General features: G+C 36.7%; 2 protein-coding genes across 2 annotated transcripts; one reads left to right on the top strand and one right to left on the bottom strand.

The window, feature by feature from the left end:
- Positions 1 to 291: 291 nt before the first annotated feature.
- On the bottom strand, positions 292 to 2,833 carry LOC130461157 (uncharacterized). The gene is made up of 6 exons (XM_056829133.1): positions 2,481 to 2,833; positions 2,167 to 2,382; positions 1,812 to 2,081; positions 941 to 1,699; positions 523 to 848; positions 292 to 443 (listed from the first exon to the last, which is right to left on the bottom strand). The coding sequence occupies exons 1-4, from the start codon at positions 2,763 to 2,765 to the stop codon at positions 1,301 to 1,303; spliced, it is 1,170 nt and encodes a 389-aa protein (XP_056685111.1). The 5' UTR covers positions 2,766 to 2,833; the 3' UTR covers positions 292 to 443; positions 523 to 848; positions 941 to 1,300.
- A 15,070-nt stretch (positions 2,834 to 17,903) lies between these two features.
- Positions 17,904 to 25,858, top strand: LOC110775741 (vacuolar protein-sorting-associated protein 37 homolog 1). Its single transcript, XM_021980343.2, has 7 exons — positions 17,904 to 18,182; positions 19,890 to 20,114; positions 23,062 to 23,149; positions 24,376 to 24,415; positions 24,511 to 24,557; positions 24,673 to 24,793; positions 25,465 to 25,858. Exons 1-7 carry the CDS (start codon positions 18,169 to 18,171, stop codon positions 25,626 to 25,628), a joined length of 699 nt encoding a protein of 232 aa, XP_021836035.1. The 5' UTR covers positions 17,904 to 18,168; the 3' UTR covers positions 25,629 to 25,858.
- The last annotated feature ends 87 nt before the right edge of the window (positions 25,859 to 25,945 follow it).

Below are 25,945 nucleotides of genomic sequence, written 5' to 3'. Positions count from 1 at the left end.
TGAACTAAAGAACCTTAGGCAAAAATTTAGGCAAAAATGGCATTTTCATATGCATACTTTACTTACTTGTTTAGTGGCTCCTTAATCATCAAATTTCTCTTCTTCTGTTGAGAATCAAATATGTAGACCTCACGTTTAGACAAGCAAAGAACTAAAAGCATCCAGTGACTCCTACATACAAACAATAAACGTATGTAGTTAGAAAAAAAAAAGTTAAATTTATAACAATCAATTAAAAACGAAGTTCAAAGTAATTTTCATACTTTTCGTAGTATGGACTTAAGATGAATGTCTTAGAACTAAGTGCACTCATGGACCTCGTCATGTACAATAGAATTCGATCTGCATCGGACTTTAACATGGTGGCCGAGATCATCTCCGGGCACATGAATCCAATACTATTGGGGTGACAATCATCGTGAAAACACAACTCACTCAAAGCCCTATAATATAGAGTGTAAGAACGTTAAGACAATCATAAAAATCAAATTTAGGGGCAAAATATGAATTTAGGTAACTCACGTAACAAAAACTTGTATTATTGATATATTGAGCCATGCTCCCGAGAGAAGTTGATCGGTGTCTTCAACGGTGACACTAATTTCAAAGTCCTTTTCCATATTGAATGTCCTTTTAGTGCAATGTACCTTAACGTGCTCCCCTTCTTTTAATCCCAACATCATAGTTTTCATCACATTGCACTTACCACTCAAATTTTGCACTTTATAATTTTCAAGGAAATAGGTTTTTGATTTAGTGTTGGACGCTTTTGTTCCACTTCCCCCAACCACTATCTCTTTCCCTTTGTTCCCTTTCCCTTTAGGCTCTTTACTTGTAGGCTTGTTTACCTGAGGTATGATTTTCAAATAACGATATACATATTAGTGAGCATACATGGTATAATAGTTCTACTTCAAATTATCATGCATATGTTAGTTACCTCCTCATTCATAAGCGACACCAAATGCTTTGGCCACTGAGTGAAGGTACCATGAGCTTGAGCAAGTTTCTTAATATATTGAGAAGGCACGGGGACGGGAGCTTCTTTGTACGGGGGCTCAAAATCATCAACGCTCACTTTCACGTTATCGGACGTGACGTCGTTGTGGTGATCAAGGAGCAACTCTGGACATATGGTACCATAGGCAACAAAGACTTTCTCCGAGCCTATGTTCAGGTATAGATGGCACGGGACAGGTTCCTTATTATTTATTTTGAACAATAACGCAAATACAATGTAACATGTTAGAAAAGTTCAATAGAATTAACTAGAAACAAATTACTTGAAAAACACAAATTATCATACCGTAATGTCGGCAAATGGATCTAAACCCCCGGAACGACAACTACTATGAACATTTGCGTCTATCCTCATATGGCTTGGTATTTGGACACCAAGTTCTTTAGCAAATGTGATAAATTTCTCCATGACCATGGCATCCATCTTGGAGTTCATCTCTTGTATTGTCTCATCTTTGACCCTTTTGGTCACTCTTGCTTCCATTTCCTCCATCTCCGCATCTCCATACCGTCGAAAGCTACGCCGCTCTCCGGTCCCCCACACAGCTTTGATGCCTACTCCACCACCAAATGTTAGTGGTCTCCCTTCTTTAGTCTTACCAAGTGCACGAGATAAGACATCATCTCGTGCACTTTTGGGAACAAATTCCCCTTCATCTTGTTTCCTTTTCCATTCATCCTACATGAAATCAAATGGTTTTGAGAAAAGTTCAACACTTGGTTTCATAGTTAAGAACATATATGAAATTAGAGGAATCACAACATTACGCAAAATTGTTAAATGAACTTACAATATTTTCTTTGACCTTTTGTGTGCCCTGATCCGGCAAGTAAGGATTTCCTTTCTCATCTGGTACCGATCTTGCAAGAAGCCATAAACATGTCCTACTCGGCAAACTTGAAGAAATTGTAGACGCAGAGGAACCTTCAGATGACGAAGAAACTGAGGGAATGTACCCTTTTCTCTGCCATTCACTTGTCATTTCAGCATATGATTTCTGTCCCATATGATGAGGATATATGTTGAAAGATTGACTTTGTCTTGCTTTCTCACTTATTTCCTAATTTTAGGGGGGTAAAAGAAATTATTACAACAAAATAAAACTTAGATTATAACAAGACTTTAAATAAGAATAATTTTTATACCTCAGCTTCTTCGGAGGTACGTATCTTCACAAATTCCTTCCATATATCCTTAGTTATATAACTATACAAATCATATGGCATCTTTTCATCTTTTGGCCTTTTTCTTGTACCCCGGATCCAACCAGTCGTCAATCTTGATTTGAATTCCCTCCAACGCTTATCACAACTCTTTAAGACAACTTCTTTCTTAGTTTCATCTGTGATATGAAATTCTCTCTAAATGAAAGAAAAAGAAAAGGAACAAGAAAGTCTTTTAGCACATGAAAAAGACACGTAGATATGTACAACTGAATTTCCAAAATAAAACCGGTTACCTTGACGTCTTCCCACAAAGTGTCTTTTATTCCTTGTGAAACATCTTCCCAGGTTCTGATCAATATTGAAACCTTTACGCGACTTATCTCGCCAATGTGATTCTTGTAATCCGTTGCCCATTTCCCTGTGGGTCGGTCCAAGTGATCCCATTCAATTATTCTTGGAACCCCGGGCATGGATTTTATTCCTTTTGTAGGGCCTCTTGGCTTTTTTTTTTGCTTTTGGGGCACTTGATTTGGTGATTTGTTAGAAGGACCTGAATTTGCGTGTTGATCTTCATCCATGCCTGACGCTACTGCATTGGAAAATCATCAAAATTACATACCTTCAAAAGCAGGATTTTAAAATAAAAATAAAGAACTGACCAGTTCTGTGCACTGATCTGCACAGCTCAGATCAGAACTGTGCAGATCAGTGCACAGAACTGATCAGAGCTGACCAGTTCTGTGCACTGATCTGCACAGCTCAGATCAGAACTGTGCAGATCAGTGCACAGAACTGATCAGAACTGACCAGTTCTGTGCACTGATCTGCACAGCTCAGATCAGAGCTGTGCAGATCAGTGCACAGAACTGATCAGAGCTGACCAGTTCTGTGCACTGATCTGCACAGCTCAGATCAGAACTGTGCAGATCAGTGCACAGAACTGATCAGAGCTGACCAGTTCTGTGCACTGATCTGCACAGCTCAGATCAGAACTGTGCAGATCAGTGCACAGAACTGATCAGAACTGACCAGTTCTGTGCACTGATCTGCACAGCTTAGATCAGAACTGTGCAGATCAGTGCACAGAACTGATCAGAGCTTTGCAACATTTTGGAACAGATCGAAACCCATGAAAGACACCATCAATCATGCATGCTGTCATTATTTCGATTCTAACCCATAAAATGACGTTTTCCTAGGTCATTTTTAGGCAAAAATGACATTTTCGAACCCAACTTTGAACCAAACAACCTAAGGAATGTTTTCAAACTTATTACATGTCTCATATGCATAGTTATAACTTTCTAAGCCTCGTACTAATCTATTATTCCACATTTAAGGGTAATTGGGTCGTTATAGTACATATTTAGGCAAAAATGACATTTTCGAACCCAACTTTGAACCAAACAACCTAAGGAATGTTTTCAAACTTATTACATGTCTCATATGCATAGTTATAACTTTCTAAGCCTCGTACTAATCTATTATTCCACATTTAAGGGTAATTGGGTCGTTATAGTACATATTTAGGCAAAAATGACATTTTCGAACCCAACTTTGAACCAAACAACCTAAGGAATGTTTTCAAACTTATTACATGTCTCATATGCATAGTTATAACTTTCTAAGCCTCGTACTAATCTATTATTCCACATTTAAGGGTAATTGGGTCGTTATAGTACATATTTAGGCAAAAATGTCATTTTCGAACCCAACTTTGAACCAAACAACCTAAGGAATGTTTTCAAACTTATTACATGTCTCATATGCATAGTTATAACTTTCTAAGCCTCGTACTAATCTATTATTCCACATTTAAGGGTAATTGGGTCGTTATAGTACATATTTAGGCAAAAATGACATTTTCGAACCCAACTTTGAACCAAACAACCTAAGGAATGTTTTCAAACTTATTACATGTCTCATATGCATAGTTATAACTTTCTAAGCCTCGTACTAATCTATTATTCCACATTTAAGGGTAATTGGGTCGTTATAGTACATATTTAGGCAAAAATGACATTTTCGAACCCAACTTTGAACCAAACAACCTAAGGAATGTTTTCAAACTTATTACATGTCTCATATGCATAGTTATAACTTTCTAAGCCTCGTACTAATCTATTATTCCACATTTAAGGGTAATTGGGTCGTTATAGTACATATTTGGGCAAAAATGACATTTTCGAACCCAACTTTGAACCAAACAACCTAAGGAATGTTTTCAAACTTATTACATGTCTCATATGCATAGTTATAACTTTCTAAGCCTCGTACTAATCTATTATTCCACATTTAAGGGTAATTGGGTCGTTATAGTACATATTTAGGCAAAAATGACATTTTCGAACCCAACTTTGAACCAAACAACCTAAGGAATGTTTTCAAACTTATTACATGTCTCATATGCATAGTTATAACTTTCTAAGCCTCGTACTAATCTATTATTCCACATTTAAGGGTAATTGGGTCGTTATAGTACATATTTAGGCAAAAATGACATTTTCGAACCCAACTTTGAACCAAACAACCTAAGGAATGTTTTCAAACTTATTACATGTCTCATATGCATAGTTATAACTTTCTAAGCCTCGTACTAATCTATTATTCCACATTTAAGGGTAATTGGGTCGTTATAGTACATATTTAGGCAAAAATGACATTTTCGAACCCAACTTTGAACCAAACAACCTAAGGAATGTTTTCAAACTTATTACATGTCTCATATGCATAGTTATAACTTTCTAAGCCTCGTACTAATCTATTATTCCACATTTAAGGGTAATTGGGTCGTTATAGTACATATTTAGGCAAAAATGACATTTTCGAACCCAACTTTGAACCAAACAACCTAAGGAATGTTTTCAAACTTATTACATGTCTCATATGCATAGTTATAACTTTCTAAGCCTCGTACTAATCTATTATTCCACATTTAAGGGTAATTGGGTCGTTATAGTACATATTTAGGCAAAAATGACATTTTCGAACCCAACTTTTAACTAATCTACAAATTAACTTGGTGAAAAAATAGTTGCCAAAATAGTACCTATCTCACTATTTCTCTTTTTCAACATAAAATCCTTCATCATGATCTCGGCGTGTATAACTCATGTCAACATCGTCAATCATTTGAGGGATATGCCAGGAGGAAGGTGGAATCTCATTAAACTGCTCATCATACTCTTCTTCATCATCTACATCCTCAACGCCAAGTATTCTTCTTTTGCCTTCCAGAACAACTGACCAACTACGATCGGCAGGGTCAACCATGTAAAAGATTTGTTTTGCCTATGATGCTAATATGAAAGGATCTGCAAGATGCCCAACTCGACTAAAGTTTACAAGTGTCAGGTACCCATGTTCATCCTTTTTGACACCGCGACTAATATCAACCCACTTGCACCGGAATAGAGGAATCTTAAAATACTTATATTCCAACTCTAATATTTCTTCAATGACTCCATAGTAAGAGTTCGTCTTATCTACAAGTGTTCTATCTTTTACACTAGCATACTCTGAAGACAAACATATTGCCGTAACACCACTATTTTGCATCGTCGTTTTGTCATCTTGTCGCTTCGTGTAAAAAGAATAGCCATTGATGTCGTACCCCTCATAAGATATGACTTGACATTTAGGACCATATGCCAACCATCTCACCATGTCAGATACCTCATTAGGCGTGTCGAAAAATTGATCCATCACTCGACGCTTGAACCATGTGAGGAATGAACGATTATGCTCTTTTATCAGTTGAGGACCATTTTTTGAAGGATATTGCTCTCTAAGAAAGTTCATGTGCTCAGCCACGTATGGATGGACTTCACTAAGACTTTGCACCACAAACAGCTCAACCTTACACATCATTTCAGAACTGATTGATATCCTTTTCTTGCCAATTGTACCTTGACCCCCAAGTCTCCCATCATGTCTAGACTTTGGTACTCCGACTTCTTTCAAACGTGCCATATATTGAGAAACCCATGCAGCAACTTCCTCCGCGACGGTTCGTTGGACAATACTAGCTTCAGGTTTGGCCGGATTCATCACTCTATCTTTCAAGGTACCCATTTCCCGTTCAAAGGGATACATGTACCTCATACAAACTGGCCCACAAAGCTTAATTTCACGAACAAGATGAATAATCAAATGAGGCATCATGTCAAAGAATGATGGCGGAAAATACTTTTCAAACCGACACATGGTCTCAAGTACATCAGCCTGCAAATCATCCAGTATTGTTGGATTGATCACCTTGCTACAAATTGTGTTGAAAAAGAAACACAATCTTGTACTGGTATACCTCACTTGTGGCGGCAATATCCCTCGAATTGCAACCGGCAGCAATTGTTGCATCAACACGTGACAATCATGAGATTTCATTCCAACTAATTTCAAGTCAGACATGGACACAAGTCTACGAAAATTTGAAGAGTAACCGGCAGGGACCTTTAAGCCATGCAAAGACTCACAAAAGCTAACTTTCTCCTTTTTAGACAGGGTGAAACAAGCTGGGGGAAGGTACCAGCGTTTTCCCCTTTCTTGAGGTGCCAACTCGGAGCGACCCATAGCAGCCATATCTTGTCTAACTTTAGGCCCATCCTTCGTTTTCCCTTGCATATTCAACAATGTCCCAACAATGGCATCACAAACATTTTTCTCAATATGCATTACATCCAAACAATGCCTAACTTCCAAATCTCTCCAATATGGGAGATCCCAAAAGATAGACCTCTTCTTGTAACCACCACTTGGCTGACCTTTATAAGGCTTACCAAACTCTGTCTCAATGTCTTTAACCCGTTCATAAACCTCACACGCACATAAGGGGGCAGGAGCTTCTCTCATCTCCAATTCTCCATTAAAAGCTTCCTTCTCTTTTCGAAATGGGTGATCTTCAGGAAGATACATCCGGTAATCCATGTACACATCTTTCCCACAAAATTTTAGGCGCCTCGAGACCAAATCATCATGACAAACTGGACATGCCTTCTTTCCCTTTACAGAATACCCTGACAAATTTCCATAAGCCGGGAAATCATTTATCGTACAAAAAATCATGGCACGTAAAGTGAAATTGGTTTTGGTGTATGCATCAAACATCAACACCCCTTCATCCCACAACAATTTCAAATCTTCAATGAGTGGCTCTAGATACACATCTATGTCATTTCCGGGTTGTTTAGGCCCAGAGATTAAGAGCGACAACATGATGTATCTACGCTTCATGCATAACCAAGGAGGCAAATTGTATATGGTGAGAAGAACCGGCCAAGTGCTATATTGGGTACTAAGTGTCCCAAATGGGTTCATTCCATCCGTGCAAAGACCAAGCCTGAGATTCCGAACTTCTTCCCTAAAGACCTTGTACTTTCGATCAATGTTCCTCCATTGTGGAGAATCAGCAGGATGCCTCATTAACCCATCTTTCTTCCTCCCTTCGGCATGCCACCTCAAGAGTTTTGCAGTTTTCTCTTCTGAGAAAAGGCGCTTAAATCTTGGTATAATTGGAAGATACCAAAGCACCTTAGCCGGAGAAGGTTTCTTCTTAGTTGATGTTGCATCATTCTCCACGATCTTGTAACGGGACAATCCGCATCTTGGACACTCATGCAGATTTGCATACTGCTTTCGATACAACACGCAATCATTTGGACACGCGTGTATCTTCTCATAATCCATACCCAAAGGACACATAAGCTTCTGGGCCTCATAGTTAGACCTTGGAAGTTTGTTTCCTTCAGGAAGATTACCAGACGTGGCCTCCAAAAACTGTGAAAAACTCTTGTTGGTCCAACCGTTTTCCACCTTTAAGTTGAAATATTCGATGACGGCACCAAGTACAGTTTGTGTAGAACCAGGATATAATGGTGTTGCGGAAGCTTTGATTATACTATCATACATATGGGGACGCTCAACGAAATGATGGTCTTCCACATCATGCATCATATCATCTATCCTATCTTTCTCCTCTTCTTCCTCACTTTCAACACCAATATCATCCTCAATTTCATTATCATCACCATTATCACAATGATTATGCTGACTCGAGCTCGGCATACTAGAACTTGCCCCATGATCTATGCTCTCACCATGCCATGTCCACGTCGTGTAGTTACCCTTAAAACCGCGACGAACTATGTGATCAACAATATCATCAATATCCCGATACCCCCTTGAATTATTGCAATCACAACAAGGACACAGAATTAAACTTGATTCATGTTCTGATTGATGTTTCAAGGCAACCTTAATGAACTCTTGAATCCCTTGTAAGAACCTTGTAGAAAATCGTTTACTACCATACATCCAACTCCGATCCATTTTCAACCACTAAAGATAAAACAATATGACCAAATTTTGTCAAAGGTTAGAATATAAACTAGGCTATTCATATCATTATAAATCCATGGCTTCCAACAAAACCTACCATAACTAATAACAAGTTCCCATAGTACAATTCATTTCACATCACAAATTCACAAACCCGAATTTCATTTCATAACCTTAATTCAATAAAACCTAAATGTAATAAACAAATAAATTCAACAAAACCAACTATTATAATAACCTATTACAATTCATCAAAAACTACAATTAAAATTCAACAAAACCTAAATCTTAAATGTGCACAATTAAAATTCAATTAAATAATATCCACAATCATAATATATTCAATCTTAAAATTCAACTAAAATGTACAATTAAAATTCCAATCAAAATATCCAGAATTATAATTAAAATGCACAATTAAAATTCAATTAAAATTCAATTAAAATTCAATCTTAAATGTAAATAATACCTAATTAATTATTGAAGAGAGGAGAGATGTGAGAGCAACGGGACGTGCAGGGGGCGGTGGTGCAGGGGGCGGTGGTAGTATGGGAAGTGTGCAGGGGCGGCTGTGCCGCGGCAACACTGTGCAACACCGCGGCGGCAGTTTGTGACAGCGACAGAGAAGAGGGAGCAGGAGGACTTCCTTGGCCGTGAGCGGCAGTGAAGCAACGACGACGGCAGTGAAGCACCGACGACGGCAGTGAACAGGGTGAAGCCGCCGGTGAAGCCGCCGGTGAGAACAACGCAGCTAGTGTTGGTGTTGGTTTGGTTTGGGAGGGAAGCAGTGTCGAGCAATATTAACCTAAGTCAGAATGTTCCTAAGCAATTAAGCTGAGCGCGAATTCGAAAAAAAAAAAATCAAAACACATTTGCGTCGCAGCTTTGTTAAACTGCGACGCAAATGACTCTAGGATGCCCCCCAGAGTCATTTGCGTCGCAGTTTAACAAAGCTACGACGCACTTGATTGAGTTAATTGCGTCGCAGCTTTGTTAATCTGCGACGCAAATGACTCTGGGGGGCATCCTAGAGTCATTTGCGTCGCAGTTTAACAAAGCTGCGACGCAAATGACTAAATTTTATGCTAAAATTTGTCATTTGCGTCACATGTTCAGAATGGCGTGGCAAATGCGGGGATGCAAATAAGCCTTTTTCTACTAGTGCATTCTTCACCTGCCCATGTTCTTTTCGATTCCGGTGCTTCGCATTCCTTTATTTCTCCATTGCTTGCTAAATGTTTAACTTTGAAACCATGTTGTGACTTTCATGCTATGAGTGTTGCCCTTCCTAGCGGAGAAATTGTGAAATGTAGAACCATGTATAAGAATTGTCCTATTATAATAGAGGAAGTTGAGTTTCTAGCGGACTTAATAGCTTTTGACCTATCTGAATTTGATGTAATCTTGGGAATGAATCGGTTGACTAAGTATGAAGCTAACCTTAATTGTTCGAGGCAAAGTGTGACCCTTAGAACGCCAAATGGAGATAGAATTTCATTCCATAAGTTAGTAAGAGAACCAACGATCCAGATTGTCCATGCTTTGCGAGCCCATAAAACGATTGAGAGTAGTTTTTCCGGTTATCTGTGTAGTATTATTGACCTAAATACCCCTGGATCTTCCATTACCGATATACCCGTTGTTTGTGAGTACCCACATGTTTTTCCAGAAGAAATACCTAGTATGCCCCCACCAAGAGAATTAGACTTTAGCATTGAGTTAATTCCAGGATCCACCCCCATCTCTTAGGCACCATATAGAATGGCACCATCTGAGTTACAAGAATTAAAGAAACAACTAGATGAGTTACTTGAAAAAGGATATATTCGACCTAGTGTTTCACCTTGGGGAGCCCCTGTTTTATTTGTGAAGAAAAAGGATGGAACTATGAGGTTATGCATAGACTATAGAGAGTTAAACAAGATCAGCATTAAGAATAAGTATCCCTTACCACGTATTGATGATTTGTTTGACCAGCTTCGAGGTGCAAAAGTATTTTCTAAAATTGATTTGAGGTGTGGATACCTTCAACTCCGAATTAAACCTGAGGATATTCCAAAGACAACCTTTAGAACTAGATATGGTCACTATGAGTTTGTTGTCATGCCTTTTGGGTTGACCAATGCACCAGCTGTATTTATGGATTTAATGAACCGTATTTTTAAACCCTACCTTGATAAGTTTGTGGTTGTTTTTATTGATGATATTTTGGTATATTCCGAGAGTAATGAGGAACATGAGGTTCATTTGACAAAAGTGTTAGAAACATTGATTGAAAACCAATTGTATGCCAAGTTATCAAAGTGTGAGTTCTGGCTTAAGGAAATCTCATTTTTAGGTCATATTATTTCTGAGAAAGGTATATTTGTTGACCCTGAGAAAATAAAAGCAATTGTGGAATGGCCTAGACCAACTAATATCCCTGAAGTAAGGAGTTTTATGGGTTTAGCTGGATACTATAGAAGGTTCGTTCAAGACTTTTCTAAGGTTGCCTTACCCATAACCCGACTAGTTAGGAAGAATACCAAATTTGTGTGGAATGATGACTGTGATCGTGCATTTCAAGAACTTAAGAAACGTCTCACCACTGCCCCTATTCTTACCCTTCCATCTGGAACTGAAGGATTTGTTATTTATAGTGATGCTTCTAAGAATGGGTTAGGATGTGTCTTAATGCAAAATGGAAAAGTTATAGCTTATGCTTCTCGTCAACTCAAAGTCCATGAACAGAACTACCCTACCCATGACCTTGAACTTGCAGCTGTTGTTTTCGCCCTTAAGATTTGGAGACGTTATTTGTATGGAGTTTCGTGTCAAATTTTCACTGATCATAAAAGCCTTAAGTATATTTTCACTCAGAAAGAGCTCAACATGAGACAACGTAGGTGGTTAGAACTCTTTAAAGATTATGATCTTGATATTCAATACCATCCCGGAAAGGCTAACGTGGTTACCGATGCATTAAGTCGAAAATCTCACCTAAGCTCAATCCTAACTTTTTCTCGAGCCAACCAAGATGATCTGCAAAAGATGGAAATTGAGTTCATTAAGAAAGGAAGTGTATGTTTGTATACGTTGGTAATGAAGCCAACTTTGATTGATGAGATTAAGGAAGCACAATGTCAGGACTTGCAATTAGAAAGAATAAGAAACGAAGTGCAAAATGGGAAGTCACCTGGTTTTGTAGTGCAAGAAGATGGCACGTTGAGATTTCAAGGGAGATTATGCGTACCAAACGACGAAAAGTTGAAAAAGAGAATCTTAGAGGAAGCTCACAGTTCGCCATACTCGATCCACCCTGGAGGAAATAAGATGTATAAGGATTTGAGACAAGTGTATTGGTGGAGAAACATGAAGCAAGAAGTGGCAGAATATGTGGCTAAATGTTTGACGTGTCAAAGAATTAAGATAGAGCATCAAAGACCAGCAGGTTTGCTGCAACCTCTGGATGTGCCAGAGTGGAAATGGGACTCAGTTTCAATGGATTTTATCGTAGGGTTGCCAAGGTCAACCAAGGGGATGAATGCTATTGGGTCATTGTTGATCGATTAACAAAGTCAACGCATTTCTTAGCAATGAAGAACAATTCAAGTTTGGATCAACTTGCTGAACTATATGTGAACACTATTGTGCGGTTGCATGGAGTACCTAGTTCGATTGTTTCTGATCATGATACAAGGTATCAATCAACCTATTGGAAAGAATTGCAGAAAGCTCTTGGAACGAAACTTAACTTTAGTATTGCATTCCACCCAACGACTGATGGAAAAACAGAACGTACCAATCAAATTGTCGAGGATATGTTGAGAGCATGTATTTTGGATTTTCAAGGAACCTGGGAGAAGTTTCTACCTATGGTTTCGTACAACAACAGTTATCAGGCCACCATTGGTATGGCACCGTACGAAGCTCTTTATGGAAGAAAATGTCGAACACCATTATGTTGGAGTGATATCGATGAAGCACGTGTCATAGGACCAGAATTGATTCAAGAAACTACCGACAAGATTCGTTTAATCCAATCGAGAATGAAAGCAGCGCAAAGTAGGCAAAAGAGTTATGTAGACCAACGAAGAAGACCATTAGAATTTGAAGTTGGTGATCACGTGTTCTTGAAAATTTCACCCACAAAAGGAATAATGAGGTTTGGTCAGGCTGGGAAGTTGATCCCAAGATACATCGGGCCATATGAGATATTAGAAAGAATAGGAGAAGTAGCATACCGACTTGCTTTACCGACCGATTCGGAAAAGGTGCATAATGTGTTCCACGTATCCATGTTAAGGAAATATGTTCCTGATCCCAGCCATGTGATTGTTCACGAACCCTTGATGTTGCGAAACGATCTGACTTACGAGGAGAAACCAATCGAAATTCTTGAACAAAGAGAGAAACGACTTAGAAACAAAGTAATTCCAATGGTTAAAGTCTTCTGGGCCAATCACTTGACATCTGAAGCCACCTGGGAAGTCAAAGCGCAAATGAGATCGAAATACCCCCAGTTATTCGTTGAGAAGCAATAAGATGTATGAATTTTAATGTGCTATTTCAATAATTATGTTATAATGTTATTTCATCATGTTTGTGCAACGAATAGAATGATTAAGTGCGAATTGTATGATTTCTATGGATGGCTAGTTTGACTGAGCTCCAGTTTCGAGGACGAAACTTTTTCTAAGGGGGTAAGGATGTAATACCCCGGAATTTTAAACTCGATTTATTAAAATAAAATAAAAAAATTATTAACTTGATTTCGTTTTAAATAATTATGAATAATCGAATTTCGTTATTTTAATCGTTTTTACGATTTATTTTAAACGATAAATTTATAAACGAAAATTTATTTATTTTTCGTTAACGATATTTTTATTAAGAATTATTTTAAACTAAACATTTCTATTTTTAGTAGTTTCCAAAAATAGCAACAAATTTCAGAATTTTGGCCTAATCTTGTGAAATGACCAAAATGCCCTCAAGAATAAAATTCCATTTGTTTTCTCCTTTTTCCTGCTATTCACGTGAACCAGAGGAAGAAACCATTTTCTTCCTTCCTTCTCCTTTTCCCTCAATCTGATACACATTCATTGCCAAGTTCAAATTGGATTCTTACTCATTCCCTTTACAAATTCAACAATCAGAGACCAATTTCCTCAACCAAAAATCATAATCAAAAACTCAATTTCACTCCCTTTATTTTCCTGTGATTCGGACCATCACTCACCACCACCACCACAAACACCAACTGCCACCACCTCAACCACCACTGCCCCCACTGTCTACCTCCGTCCAACACCACTCGACCACCACAATCACCAATTCACCACCGCATACCCACCGTACCCCCCTTCTCCCTCTTCTTCCCCTCGCGGTCCCCCGCCCCTCCCCTGTTTCCTCCCACTTCTCTGCCTCGCTGCACCACCGCCGTCACGCCCCACCACCTTCAGTCACCTCCACCCTCGCCGCCGAGTCGTCCCCTCCCTTCGCCCAGAACCACCACACCAAGAATCCTCTGCTTCTTTTTTTTCGCACGACCTTTTCCTCTCTTGCCTCGCCGTATCGCCGCGGCAAATCACCCACCCTAACTGCCGCCTTTACCGGCGCGGGGTTGCGACGCCAAACCACCGAGCCGGCCAGGCAGCCACCTCCCTCCTCTCCTCTCCGCCTCTTCGTGTTCTCCCCTCCCCTGTTCCGTGTTCTGCTTCCAGAAAACCAAAACCAAATTTTTGGTTTTTGGTTATATCCCTTAAAACCCACAAAATTAAATTGGGCCAAATTAATTTGGGCCTTGGGTAAGAAACCAACTTATGATTTCAGATTTTCCTAATTTATTAGTTTCATGTTTTAATTTATTTCTATGATATAAATATTTACTAATAAAATTATTTATTATTTTTCAGGTTTAATTATTGATTTTAATAAAGGAAATTACTAGATTTATTTAACAAAAATGGAATTTAAATAATATTCATGACAAACAATTTATGAAATAAATATATATACATATATATTTTGATTGAAAATTAGATTAATATTATTTTCATTAAATTTCGAAAGTATATTTTATTAAAACTCTTTATTTATAAAATTTATTAATTATAAATCTATGATTTTATAAACTATTGATTTATTTATCGATCTAGTACTAATTCAATTATTTAATATTTTGAAAGAAATTGGACTCGGAGCTCAGGACGAACGAACCAACGAAAATCCCTTAGCAAAGTCGCGGAATTAAGGTAACGGCTATTGCTAGTACCCGCAATTCCCTTATAAATACGTTTATGAAATTACCACGTTATGATTGATTTATGAACTGAATGTTTTGACATGTTTTATTGAATTGCGGGAAATGAAATATGATTTGATTGAATTATTTATTATAATATGTTTTGATGGAATTATTCCTTATTTCATGATTGATTGAATTTCTTATAAAATGGTATTATGATTGATTGAATGTCTTATAAAATGCTGTTTACAAGAAACCATGTTTGATCGTATGATCCAAAGGAAATATGTTACTTCAACTGAAGTAAAAAGGCTAAAATGTAAAATTAAACGAAACATGATAAATGAAAGTGAAAGACATAGTCCGTTTGGCGGTATATGTTCACAAGTTACTATTCTCGGTCATGCATGTACCCATGGGACATCCGCCCATTGAGCCAAGGCTCTCATGTTTTTCGGGCCAAGGCCCCATGTTTTATGGACAGCGGTCCATCGTGGAAGACGTTCCACCATGTCATACTTGCCACAGCTAGCATGTGCACCCTAAATCTATAAATGAATTAAATAAAGGAATTTATAAAATGATTTACTATACTCTATTCTCCCTGTGTTATTAAATAAAATGAATTGAAATGAATTTACGCTGCTAGAATAGTTCGTTACTGAGTCTTCGGCTCACCGTTTTGTTTTCTGTTTTAGGTACTGCGGGGAACGATGGAAACGATTAGTTGGCGAGGAATTTCACCATTATAATATTCACCTAGTTTATGCTTAAAGTTATAATAGTTTAATTAAGAACTTTTAGTAAGTTATGCACTTTTATTTTGGTAATATAAAGGATTATTATATTGAGTTTTGGGATTTGATAGCTTATGATTGATGGTTGCCTTGTAATTCCCAAGAGGGAGTTACGGCAGGTAATGTCCCGACCAAATTAGGTTAATTCCGTTGCTAATTATGCTTAATAATTGAATTAGAGGTCGGGGCGTTACAAAATTATCCTTCGACAATTTATTTATCGTTTCATAATTGACGATCCAATGTCGTACGATACGATTATTCGTCTCGCCTAGCTTACGAATATACGCAATACGATATACGATTTCACAATCCAATGTTTAATCGTATAATTATGTTTTTCCGAACTAATTTCCAGAAAAGTTATTAAATGAGTTTATTCCTATTCATTTAACCCGGTGATCTGTTACATGCCAATGTTGTGACCTTATAGGTTCAGTCAACAGTAAGTTGTGAGCCTAATATAGATTAGAACTCACTGATATGAAGCATTGCTCCAGCTAGCTGTTCCGATCACTTGATCTCACTGAATTAATTGTTCGTAATTAATCTGAACCTTGGTATTGGACTAATGCACCTTGGGTGAAGGACATATTTCCTTCAGGTTCGTCTTGGGCCTCAAGCAATGTCCGATTACTTAGTCGCCAAGTAACTTTGGCTTTGAGTATTAGTTTTCTTAGTCCTCCTAGAACTGGATTAATTAAGAGTTTAATTATTGCTGCAATTCTAATTGGTTAAGAATTTCAATCCTAAAGGGATTGGTAATTGTTTTCCTAGTAAGACTCAAATCCCTTATTTCCTGCTCTATAAATATGAGGATGGTCCTCATAATTTATATACATATCAATACATCAAATCTTATTCTTTGCATATATTGTATTCAAGGGAGAAAATAGTTTAATTATAGCCTAACCCGAGTGCATAAAACCTTAGTAATATCCTAGTTGGTTGAACCTAAGGCGGATCGAATGTGCCGTGGACTTTCTACGGAGGGGCGACACTTGAAGCTCTAAATACTTGTTCTTGTTCGGTTCGGGAGCAGGTAGGGAAGGCACACATCACACTGTATGTAACCTAAATTATGCTAATTGACTATGTGGCAATTAATTTGGATTCCTTGCTTTATGGTTTTTCCGCATGAATTATATTGTTTGTATTATTCATAACCCTAAAAATACAACAACATACAAAGGTTATATCACGCTTAACAAAGATAATTTTTGGATAAATCGGCCTTAGGTTCCCTTAATTAACTTTAAAGCAAAGTGACCATATACAAGTAGCAAATACAATGTTCTAAATGCATGATTCAACCCGCCTAGTGCCATGATTAGGATTTCATGAAAACGATCCTTGTCTTGTGTTTGAACGTACTTTTCAAGATATATTGCCAAAAATAAGCGGTTCGTTCCCGTATCCGAATCTCACCCGTTCGGTTTCAAGATTCAATGCCTTATCCAAAAAGAGTCATGCTAAGGTCTTTCTAAACTAGATCCTTAAACACGTTTGGCAAAGAGTCCTCCGAATTTCAAATTAAGCTGTAGAGGCATCTACGAAAAATACAAAAGAAAAACCACCCCCTACAGACCCTGAAATGTTCAATTTGTAAATCTCAATAAAAAATAATTTGTTTTTAGTTTGTTAATTTGTTCATTACCAATCGGATATATCATCATAAATTGTTCAATTTATTAACACAATTCCTGTTTTTGTTTTGTTCATTTATGCATGAATGCGGGAGAAAAACATATCTTCGCCACTTCAAGAGAAACGGTGGCAGGAGATTTGGGGTGAACTCGTTTATTTGATGTACTCTTTAAAGTAATTTTGGTTTTACATATAAATAATAGAGATTTTGACAATTGTAAGTAATTTGTACTCCGTATAATTTTTTTTTATTTTTTTTTATCTCTTCTTTGACTTTTATTTTATTGTTTTCGGGAAAGAAAATGAGATATTATAGGACTAATTTCCACGATCGTTGAATTTCAATTCTATTGCTTTTATGTTTTGCGGAGAAACAACTCAATTCTTGTTGACTTTTTACCGTTACATTGCCTAATTTTATGAATAATAATTACTTTCCTAAATTGAAAGATTGAAGCAAATCATCAGTTCTTTAAATTAGTAAAGAATCCAAATTTAATTTTATGCGTGATTTATGTATGTCTGACTTATATGGTTATCTTGATTTGTTATTACAATAAGTTTTTTAAATTACTAAACAATCAACTTTTTTTTAATTTTTTTTATTGAAAATTGAATTGTGAAGGTGTGAGGGTATTATCGTCTATTCCCAGAGAGACACGAAAAAATGGATTATCGAAATACCCCTCTCCTCCTACCAAAACAGAAGTTAGAAGATGCTCAAGGAAATAGACATTCCGTAGCATTTAGGCAGGGCTGGGAGCGCGTGTTTGATTCTAGCACGCATACAACATAAACGAATTTCAGTGGGAATCCGTATATGTTTTTCTTTCTTTGTTTCTGATTTCTCTCTCATCAATTCGTGAAATCTGCCTCCGATTTTTACAATACAATCACCAATTTCCTTCCTCTGATCAATCTAGGGTTTTTGCTTTGCTGAATCTTGATTCAATTTAATTCTATCAATCTTCGATGTTCAGATTCTGGTGCGTTTTTCTGTTAATTCTTATTCGCTTTTATTTGATTTCTTCATTTTGATTCTAGTATTCTTCAAGCTTTTGTTTGTTTTAAGTAATTGAATGATTTTGTTGTCTTTGTACTTTGCAATTCGATGAAAATATTGAATTTATATAATTACGTAATTCGATGCTTTATTAAGCTGTAAATTGGCGTGGAAAAATAAATTGTACGTTTTGTTGGAAGAATTTGATCGTCGAATTAGTGAGAAATTACGGCCGTTATAGTTCCTAAACATTTCCCTAGTTCACAATCTATGTCTGCTCTTTTGAAATGAATACGGATTTACACCCAACCTGCTGAGCTCTGTAGACGGTATTGGATCAGGAATGATCAGTTATTTGTAATACTTACGGGAGGTTTAAATTTTAACTAAATTTATAGGAGTTTTTATCAAAGGGTCCTTTCTAGTGGATGAATGTCGAATAAGGCCATTATTGATGCTTTCCCAGCTTTCTTAGGACTATTGAACTTTTTTTTTAATTGGCTGCCAAGGTTTAACTTATGGCCTTGAAGAAATTTAGCTTTTCCTAGACTAGATTTGTTTAATTTTTTTTACCCAAACATACGTACAGACGTACTAGATTTAGCGTATCGATTCGTTAGTGTACTCTCTGTGGCCAACCCCTTCTCCAGTTCTCCATAGTTGTAGACTTGGTGGATAAGGGGAAACAAATATTGCATCTTGGGATGTTCCTCTTTCGCAACATAAGTGATTTAATACCTTATACTCCCTCCGTATTTTTTTAAGAGATACACTTGGTCGGGCACGGGTATTAAGAAGAATAATTGAATGAAATAAAATAATAAATCAAGTGGGGTTGGATAGATATTTTAATAATTAAATATGTGGGGACCATGTCATTTTGGTGGGTGGAGGGTGGGGTGGGTTTATGAAAATATTTGTTTAATAGGATGGTGGGTGATATGGTATATTAGATGTATTATTTAATTAGATGGTGGGGTTGATAAGTTACTAAAAATGGCAAGTGTATCTCTTAAATAAATACGGCCGGAAAAGGCAAGTGTATCTCTTAAAAAAATACGGAGGGAGTATGAAATGAACTTTCCCTCAAAATAAATACGAAATGAACCCTTTTTTTCCCTGCTTGTTAGTGATTTCAATTACTTGCAAATCGAAATTATTTAAATTCCAAAATATTAGGCATTGTCCTATATAGCACGAGACTATTTATACCGAGTATATCTTATGAGCGTCAAACTTGTTTTTCTACATGTGATATCAGTGGTGGGTGTGCCCTGGTATCAGGGCTGTCTCTGGGAATTCAGACAGAGGCCCTGTTCTTATTTTATTTTATTTTAATGTGGAGGCCCTTTTCTTAATAACATGATTAGTAACACTAAAAAACAAAAAAAAAATGTACATATTGGGAGTCGATCTCGCAACCTATGAAATATTAAGAGAAGATTGTACCATTGATCCACAAATCAATTAAGTATCTTCTATTTGCACGATTTACTATATAACTAATAATTGGGCTATGTAAGTTATTACCACTAATTTTTTTTAGGCCCCCAAATTTGGGGTCTGTGCTGGAGGTCCTATTAGACCTCCCTATAGACGGCCCTGCCTGGTATATAGGTGCCAAGCTACTATTTAGTATTACCATCTAATCTTAGTACATTATTCCTGCCTTGATGATTGCTGCTTACAGGGGATCTCAAGACCAGGGATCACAATCACGTCCACAAGAGGTCCCTACACAGTCTTGGTATCCTCCATCTGTCGTCGAGTCTCCAAGTTCTTCTCGACCCTCAACACCTGGTAGAAATTCTTCTAGCAGTTACAGTCTACTGAAGCCATTTGAAAGGCCAGAAACTGGTTCGCATGTTTCACCTGCTGAAGCTGCTGGAATTATTTCCACACTTAGGGACAAGAGGTAAGCTTCAACGTGTATCAACTGATTCATCCTTTATCTGCTTATGTAAAACTTGCTGAAATTTTTAGTTACCTGTTCCTCCTGCAACCGACCAGCTTCTAGTTAGGTGGTATGGTTTTCAACTAAGGAAACAAAAAGATTTAGCAAATCCAAGGCATGTCTAACAAATATATTCAGCAAACCACAAATTCAACAAGCACTTCGTATTAGATTCAGCACAAATAAATTCTATTATAAAATAAAGTGAAGCTCAACCTATGAGTTCCTTAAAAATAAGTTCAGTTTAGCAAAAATATTGTTCAGCAGAAGTAAGTTCTAAAATTTATGTTAAGTTAGTTGGAACTTATTTGAAATTATCTTTAGTTGTAAAATGAGTTTGGTTGCCTTTCACCTAAGCTTATACAGTTTTACTTTCTTAAACCTATTTTCCTAAGGCTAAAAGAACAAGGCCGTAATCCTTTATTGCTTAGCCCTTCAAGAACCGTGTTTTGGGGTGACAGTAGCTACGTTATCATCCTTTTTGGATATATCCTATGGAATGTTTAATAAGAAGACACATTCATATTACTCCTTGGTTATGACGTTGATTACTTTGAGGAAGTTGTTAACCATGCAGTGTCTTATATGTGTTTCCCCAAGTAAAATTTTGGAAGCTTTGAGGCTATTTGTAGTAATCTCAAATGGAAAATGGATAAAGTTTTATGCAAACCTCCATTTCATTTGGCAGTTATAGGTCGTAACTCGTAAGACTCTTTTTTCCTTTTGCATGGCATATGCCGTTAGATCTTTATTTTTATGACAAATAGGTGAATGAAGAGAGAACCAGGAGTTGCAAAAGCTCAGAATGGAAATTGGCGTGGCACCTATACTATATTGAACATAAAAAGAAAGAATTCCCCAGATAAGATGACTATAAAGAAGGTCTATTACTTCTCAAACTTTCTTTCTTCCTTGCCACAAAGCCCAGATCGTCGGAGAACGTTCCTCTTGTAATTCTTTCCATCTTGAGATAATACTATCGGGATTTTGAACAAACCTAATCTCCAGAGCAAGTAATCATTAATAATAACTAATGATTTTTGGTCGCCTCAATTTTGTAAGAATTGGTGCATTAGCAGATTACCAAAAGGATATTTATGTATGTCCCAAGACTTCTGTGTTGGATTTAGAAGGGGTTGATTTCATTGGACAGGATTTGCCAAAGGAAATACTTTTTCTCGGATGGATCATCCCTAAATTATGTAGTACATTTTACTTTTGAAAAAAATTTATAACCTTCAACAATGTATTTCACTAATAATTTACAAATTAAATATGCAAACACTTTTATGAGATTCTTCCAGAAAGCATATATGTAGTATAACTTTAAGATGTTTTACTTGTTGATATCAGCAATAGAGGCCAACGTTAGTAAGATTTGAGAGCGTAATCAAAACTCGCATATCAGCTTTTAAGGCAGTATGTTTTTTCTCCTATTTTTCTTTTTTGTCCAAAGTGGGATTAGGTGAACCTGAGTGAAGGACATATGTTCTTATATTGAAAAATCATCACACACAGATATTTTGAGTTTTTCCCTTTTGAGCTATCCTTATTTATAGTATGAGGATTACAAATAGGGATATAGGTATATAAAATACGGTGTTGCCCTTTATAATAAAAACTAAGAAAAATTGATTCTAATAATCCCACATTTGAGCGGTTCACAATAATCCCACCTTTGGGCGGTTCATAGACAGTAATCCCACCTTTGAGTTATTTTGTATAATCCCAACTTTTGGACCTATCCGCATATTATGGTCCTAACAGGTAGTTCTGTAGTTACCTGTCCATGCTTTCTTTAACTGGTCCAACTTTTATAGTTTTTTATTGTATTTATTAAAGAAATTCCCTCTTTCTCCTCCCCCTCCCCCTCCACCGCCAACCTCCTTCACCTCCATTGCCACCCTTCCGCCACCCACCATGGCCTTGTTTTGGTGGAGTAATGAAAGGAAAAAATTAAAAATTAAAAATTAAAAATTAAAAAATGTTGTACCCTGTATGGTCACAAGGGACCATTAGTGTAAAATAACTCCAAAAGTTCAGATTATTAAAAAATAACTCAAACGTGGAGTTAGTATATGAGAAATTGAGAACCGCCCAAAGGTTGGATTATTAGAATCAATTTTTATTTTTCTTCCTTTACTATTGTCAACAATATTTCAAAACAAACACAATGTACATTCCTTTTAAATTAGTGGTTAGTGCCATTATGTTTTGTCACTTTTTCCAGCTTTTCTTATGATTTTTGTATGTTTGTTTATACGAAGTATTATATTCCTTCAATCCTTGCCACCTTTGTTTAAGAACTATTATAAAAATGTCACTACCGTTTAAAGAACAACATAAATTGGCATAAAATTTACCTTCAACTGGTCCTAGCGGATTCATATACTTCGTTGACTATTTTGTAAACAAAAGTAGCAGAAGTGGACAAGAAGAAGTTTAGTGGCATCCCTCTAGCTCCAGTTGTGCTTCTTAAAGAGAAATTGTCAAAAAAAAATAATCAAGTAATAGAATATAAGAAGTGGACCATTTTTCTTTAGCTTTTCAAAATACTGTCTCAACCTTTGACATTGATTTACAGATTTGTTATCCAACGTGAATTGCTTGTATAGTAAGACCAGCTCCTCTACTCCATGTTTTTCCAGAAAAAAAAGAACTTTTGATAGGTGGAAATGTAGACTTTGTATGTCATCATGTATTGAGGGGCCTGAAGAAATCTTTATTAGTTAGGCTCGACCACTCGAATGCTCAACTCATTTGAGGTCTGTGGATGCATTACTATACTTCCTGAACTTTAGTTTCATGGAGGAGGTTGTTATACTAAACCAACCTCGTTGTCAGATCGAAATAGTTGATGATCCATTTGGCTTGATCCTAACTGTTCTTGTTGTCTGTCATGATGTAGTGTTGATGAGTTACGGAAGCTTTTGAACGACAAGGAGGCCTACAATCAATTCTTGCTTTCTCTTGATCAAGTAAAGACTCAAAACAATGTGAGTTATCTAGATTATTTCTCTTCCTTAATCAAACTCTTGATATTTTGTTATAAGCATTCTATTTTGCAGACTGGAAGTTTGAATAGTAATAGAATCACCATTATCAACTGTTACAAAATATTAGAAATTAGGGATGGTTGTGTCACTTTAGGTAGAATTTTTTACTTGTTGGCTTGACTGTGTGCTTTGATAATTTTGAAACATTCATTAACTTTTTAATGTTATTTCTCTTAGGGCCCTGGAAGTGTTGTTTTATTCTGTACCACAAACTTCCTGCCTTGAAGGAAATGGTCTTACACCTAAAATGACGATTAGACACAAAATGTCTTTTTTTTTTTATTTATGTATTTAGTGTATCACTTCTGTAATTTAGAGTACAAGCTTCAAAAACGTGAGTTTCTATTTCTTTCCCCTTTCCTAATGTTTAAATGCAAGCCAATTGTGCTTTTCTATGCCACATTTTGTGAGCATGTCATTGAAAATGGAGTTGAATTGGTTGGTTTATGTTGCCAGTAATGACTTCTACTGGTTATTTAGGAACAATTGAGGGGAAAGATGTAGATGAGGAATTGGTGGGAGCAGGATGGTAAAGTATTATTGAGTTGTCAGAGGTTGGATTGATGCATGGCTGTTGTTTTTTGGGAATTGTTGGAACTTGAAAGAATAGTCTAGCTGGTGCGAATTTAACTGGTAAAAGAAAAGTGACAATAGAAAAATCTTGTTGCCAGTAGCAGCTTCAACTTAAATGACAAATAAATGGCTCAATGAGACTGAAATTGACCTTGTAAGAACACTGTTGTATGATAGATTGTTTATCAAAAGACTGTTTCCGTTATTGACACTAGGGATGTTCTCTGGATCATGATGACATTTCAAAAGAAAATTACAATTGACCAACCTGGCGTGTGGGCGTGTGTTTGATACTGTGATAGCAATGACATGTATTTCCTGAAGAGTTAGCACACCTAAATGACATCTATTTTTTTAGAGAGAGCTTTGAAACAAAAGAAGTTAAGGGGTTGGAGATTTACATGGAAATATCCACAACATAGAGAATGTTCATTTGGGGGAAGGTGTTTATGGATGTCCTTGAATGTTACTTCCCTAAAACCCTACTACAGGGATAAGGTCTGTATATGATTTGTGTGTATTGCGTACTTGTATCCATTAACTTGGAGATGTTTCTTTCATGTTTTGACTTTTTTTTTGTTTTCTATGGTCAGGTAAGAGATGAATTGCAAAAAGCAACTCTGCAGCTTGCAAGTGAGTTTTTTTGGATTAAAAGATTTCTATCTGTGCTCCAAATTATAAAGGCTGAGCATCTGAGGCAAAATACTGTGTTGATTTTTTGTTTGTAGGAGAGAATTTGGAGAAGGAACCACAGATAGTGGAACTGAGAAATCAGGTGAGTCTGTCAGATTCTAACTGGAGAAGCTAAAGTTCTTATGACTTAAAGTTTATGCATAGAAAGTGCGATAAATTACTGAGACCTTTCTTTATTGTTGATATTATTATTACAGTGCATGATCATCCGCACAAGTGAGTTAGCTGATGCGCTGGAGAAGTTGAACGACCTGGAGAGGCAAAAAGAGGCTATTATGAAGTCCTATTCTACAGCATCACTTCTGCACCGATTGAAAGGTAATTTTGAGCATGGTAGACCAATGTCTTGATTCACTTATGGATTATTATTAAAGCGAGTGCATATTAGAATATTAGATAATACCATTAAATGTTTTTGGAAAGTGAGACATCAGGATTCTGCTTTGGTTATGTCTCAGGTTTCTTTATACTGTGACATGTCTTTTTGCTCCATCTCTTTTAGAATCATATTATGAACTTTGAAAGATTGATGATATGATCCTTGGATCAGTACAAATATTTTAGGAAATTTGAGACAAAAATAGCTGGTGGTGTTTCTCCCTCTTCAGTCATCACCTCTTAGTCTCTTACCTGCATTGGGGTTGGGGTGGGGGATAAAATTGAGGATCAGCTTGATTATAGCTCCATATAAGAAAACTGGAATCATTGATAGTGCATGTTGGTTTGTTTGCGATTGAAAATAAGGCAGAGGTGATGATGAATCTTTTGTTCCTCTAGGTTTTGTTTGGCGGAATTCTTGTATTTGGTTTTTAGCTACTCCTACTCCCCTTCCTATAGAGATTTAAAAGTTAACTATATGATAAATTTGATGAGCCACGAGTGACAACTTTGAGCGGATTATGACAATATTTAATGACTTTTTGTCCCTCCAATCTTTTTTACCATCTCTCATTGCTTTAATTTAATCAAAACGTGCTTAATCTTGGCAGAGGCAGTGAACAAAGCAGATGAGGAATCCGAGGCCCTTCATAGCCAGTTTCTTACTAGGGAGATTGAGCTGGGGGCATTTGTCCAGAAATACAAGAAACTACGTTCCCTGTATCACCGTCGAGCACTTACTCATCTGGCAGCCTCCACATCTTCGGTTGGATGACTTTACTTTGTCGTCAGCGTTATAGGCAAATTGATGTACTTTGATATTTCCCTGTGTGTTATCTAGTTAGCTAGTATCGATGTTGGGGGTGTGGTGCTGTTAGAAGCTGTAATTTGGATTGAGTAGGGAGGATAGAGGCCCCGTCAAAAAAAGATTTGTTTGCTTATTGTTGCATTTTAACGTATTGTTGTGCTTGATAATATATGTAAATAAATTTATTTTATTTTGAATTTCTTGTGTATTGAGCTAGATTTTTCATTTTTAAAAGCATATGACATAGAGAGTGTACCAAATTCTAAATTCTAAAAGCATATGAC

The sequence above is a fragment of the Spinacia oleracea genome, chromosome 5 (genome assembly GCF_020520425.1).
Source record: "Spinacia oleracea cultivar Varoflay chromosome 5, BTI_SOV_V1, whole genome shotgun sequence".
Taxonomy (NCBI): domain Eukaryota; kingdom Viridiplantae; phylum Streptophyta; class Magnoliopsida; order Caryophyllales; family Amaranthaceae; genus Spinacia; species Spinacia oleracea.
This window is presented reverse-complemented; position numbering and strand designations above follow the sequence as displayed.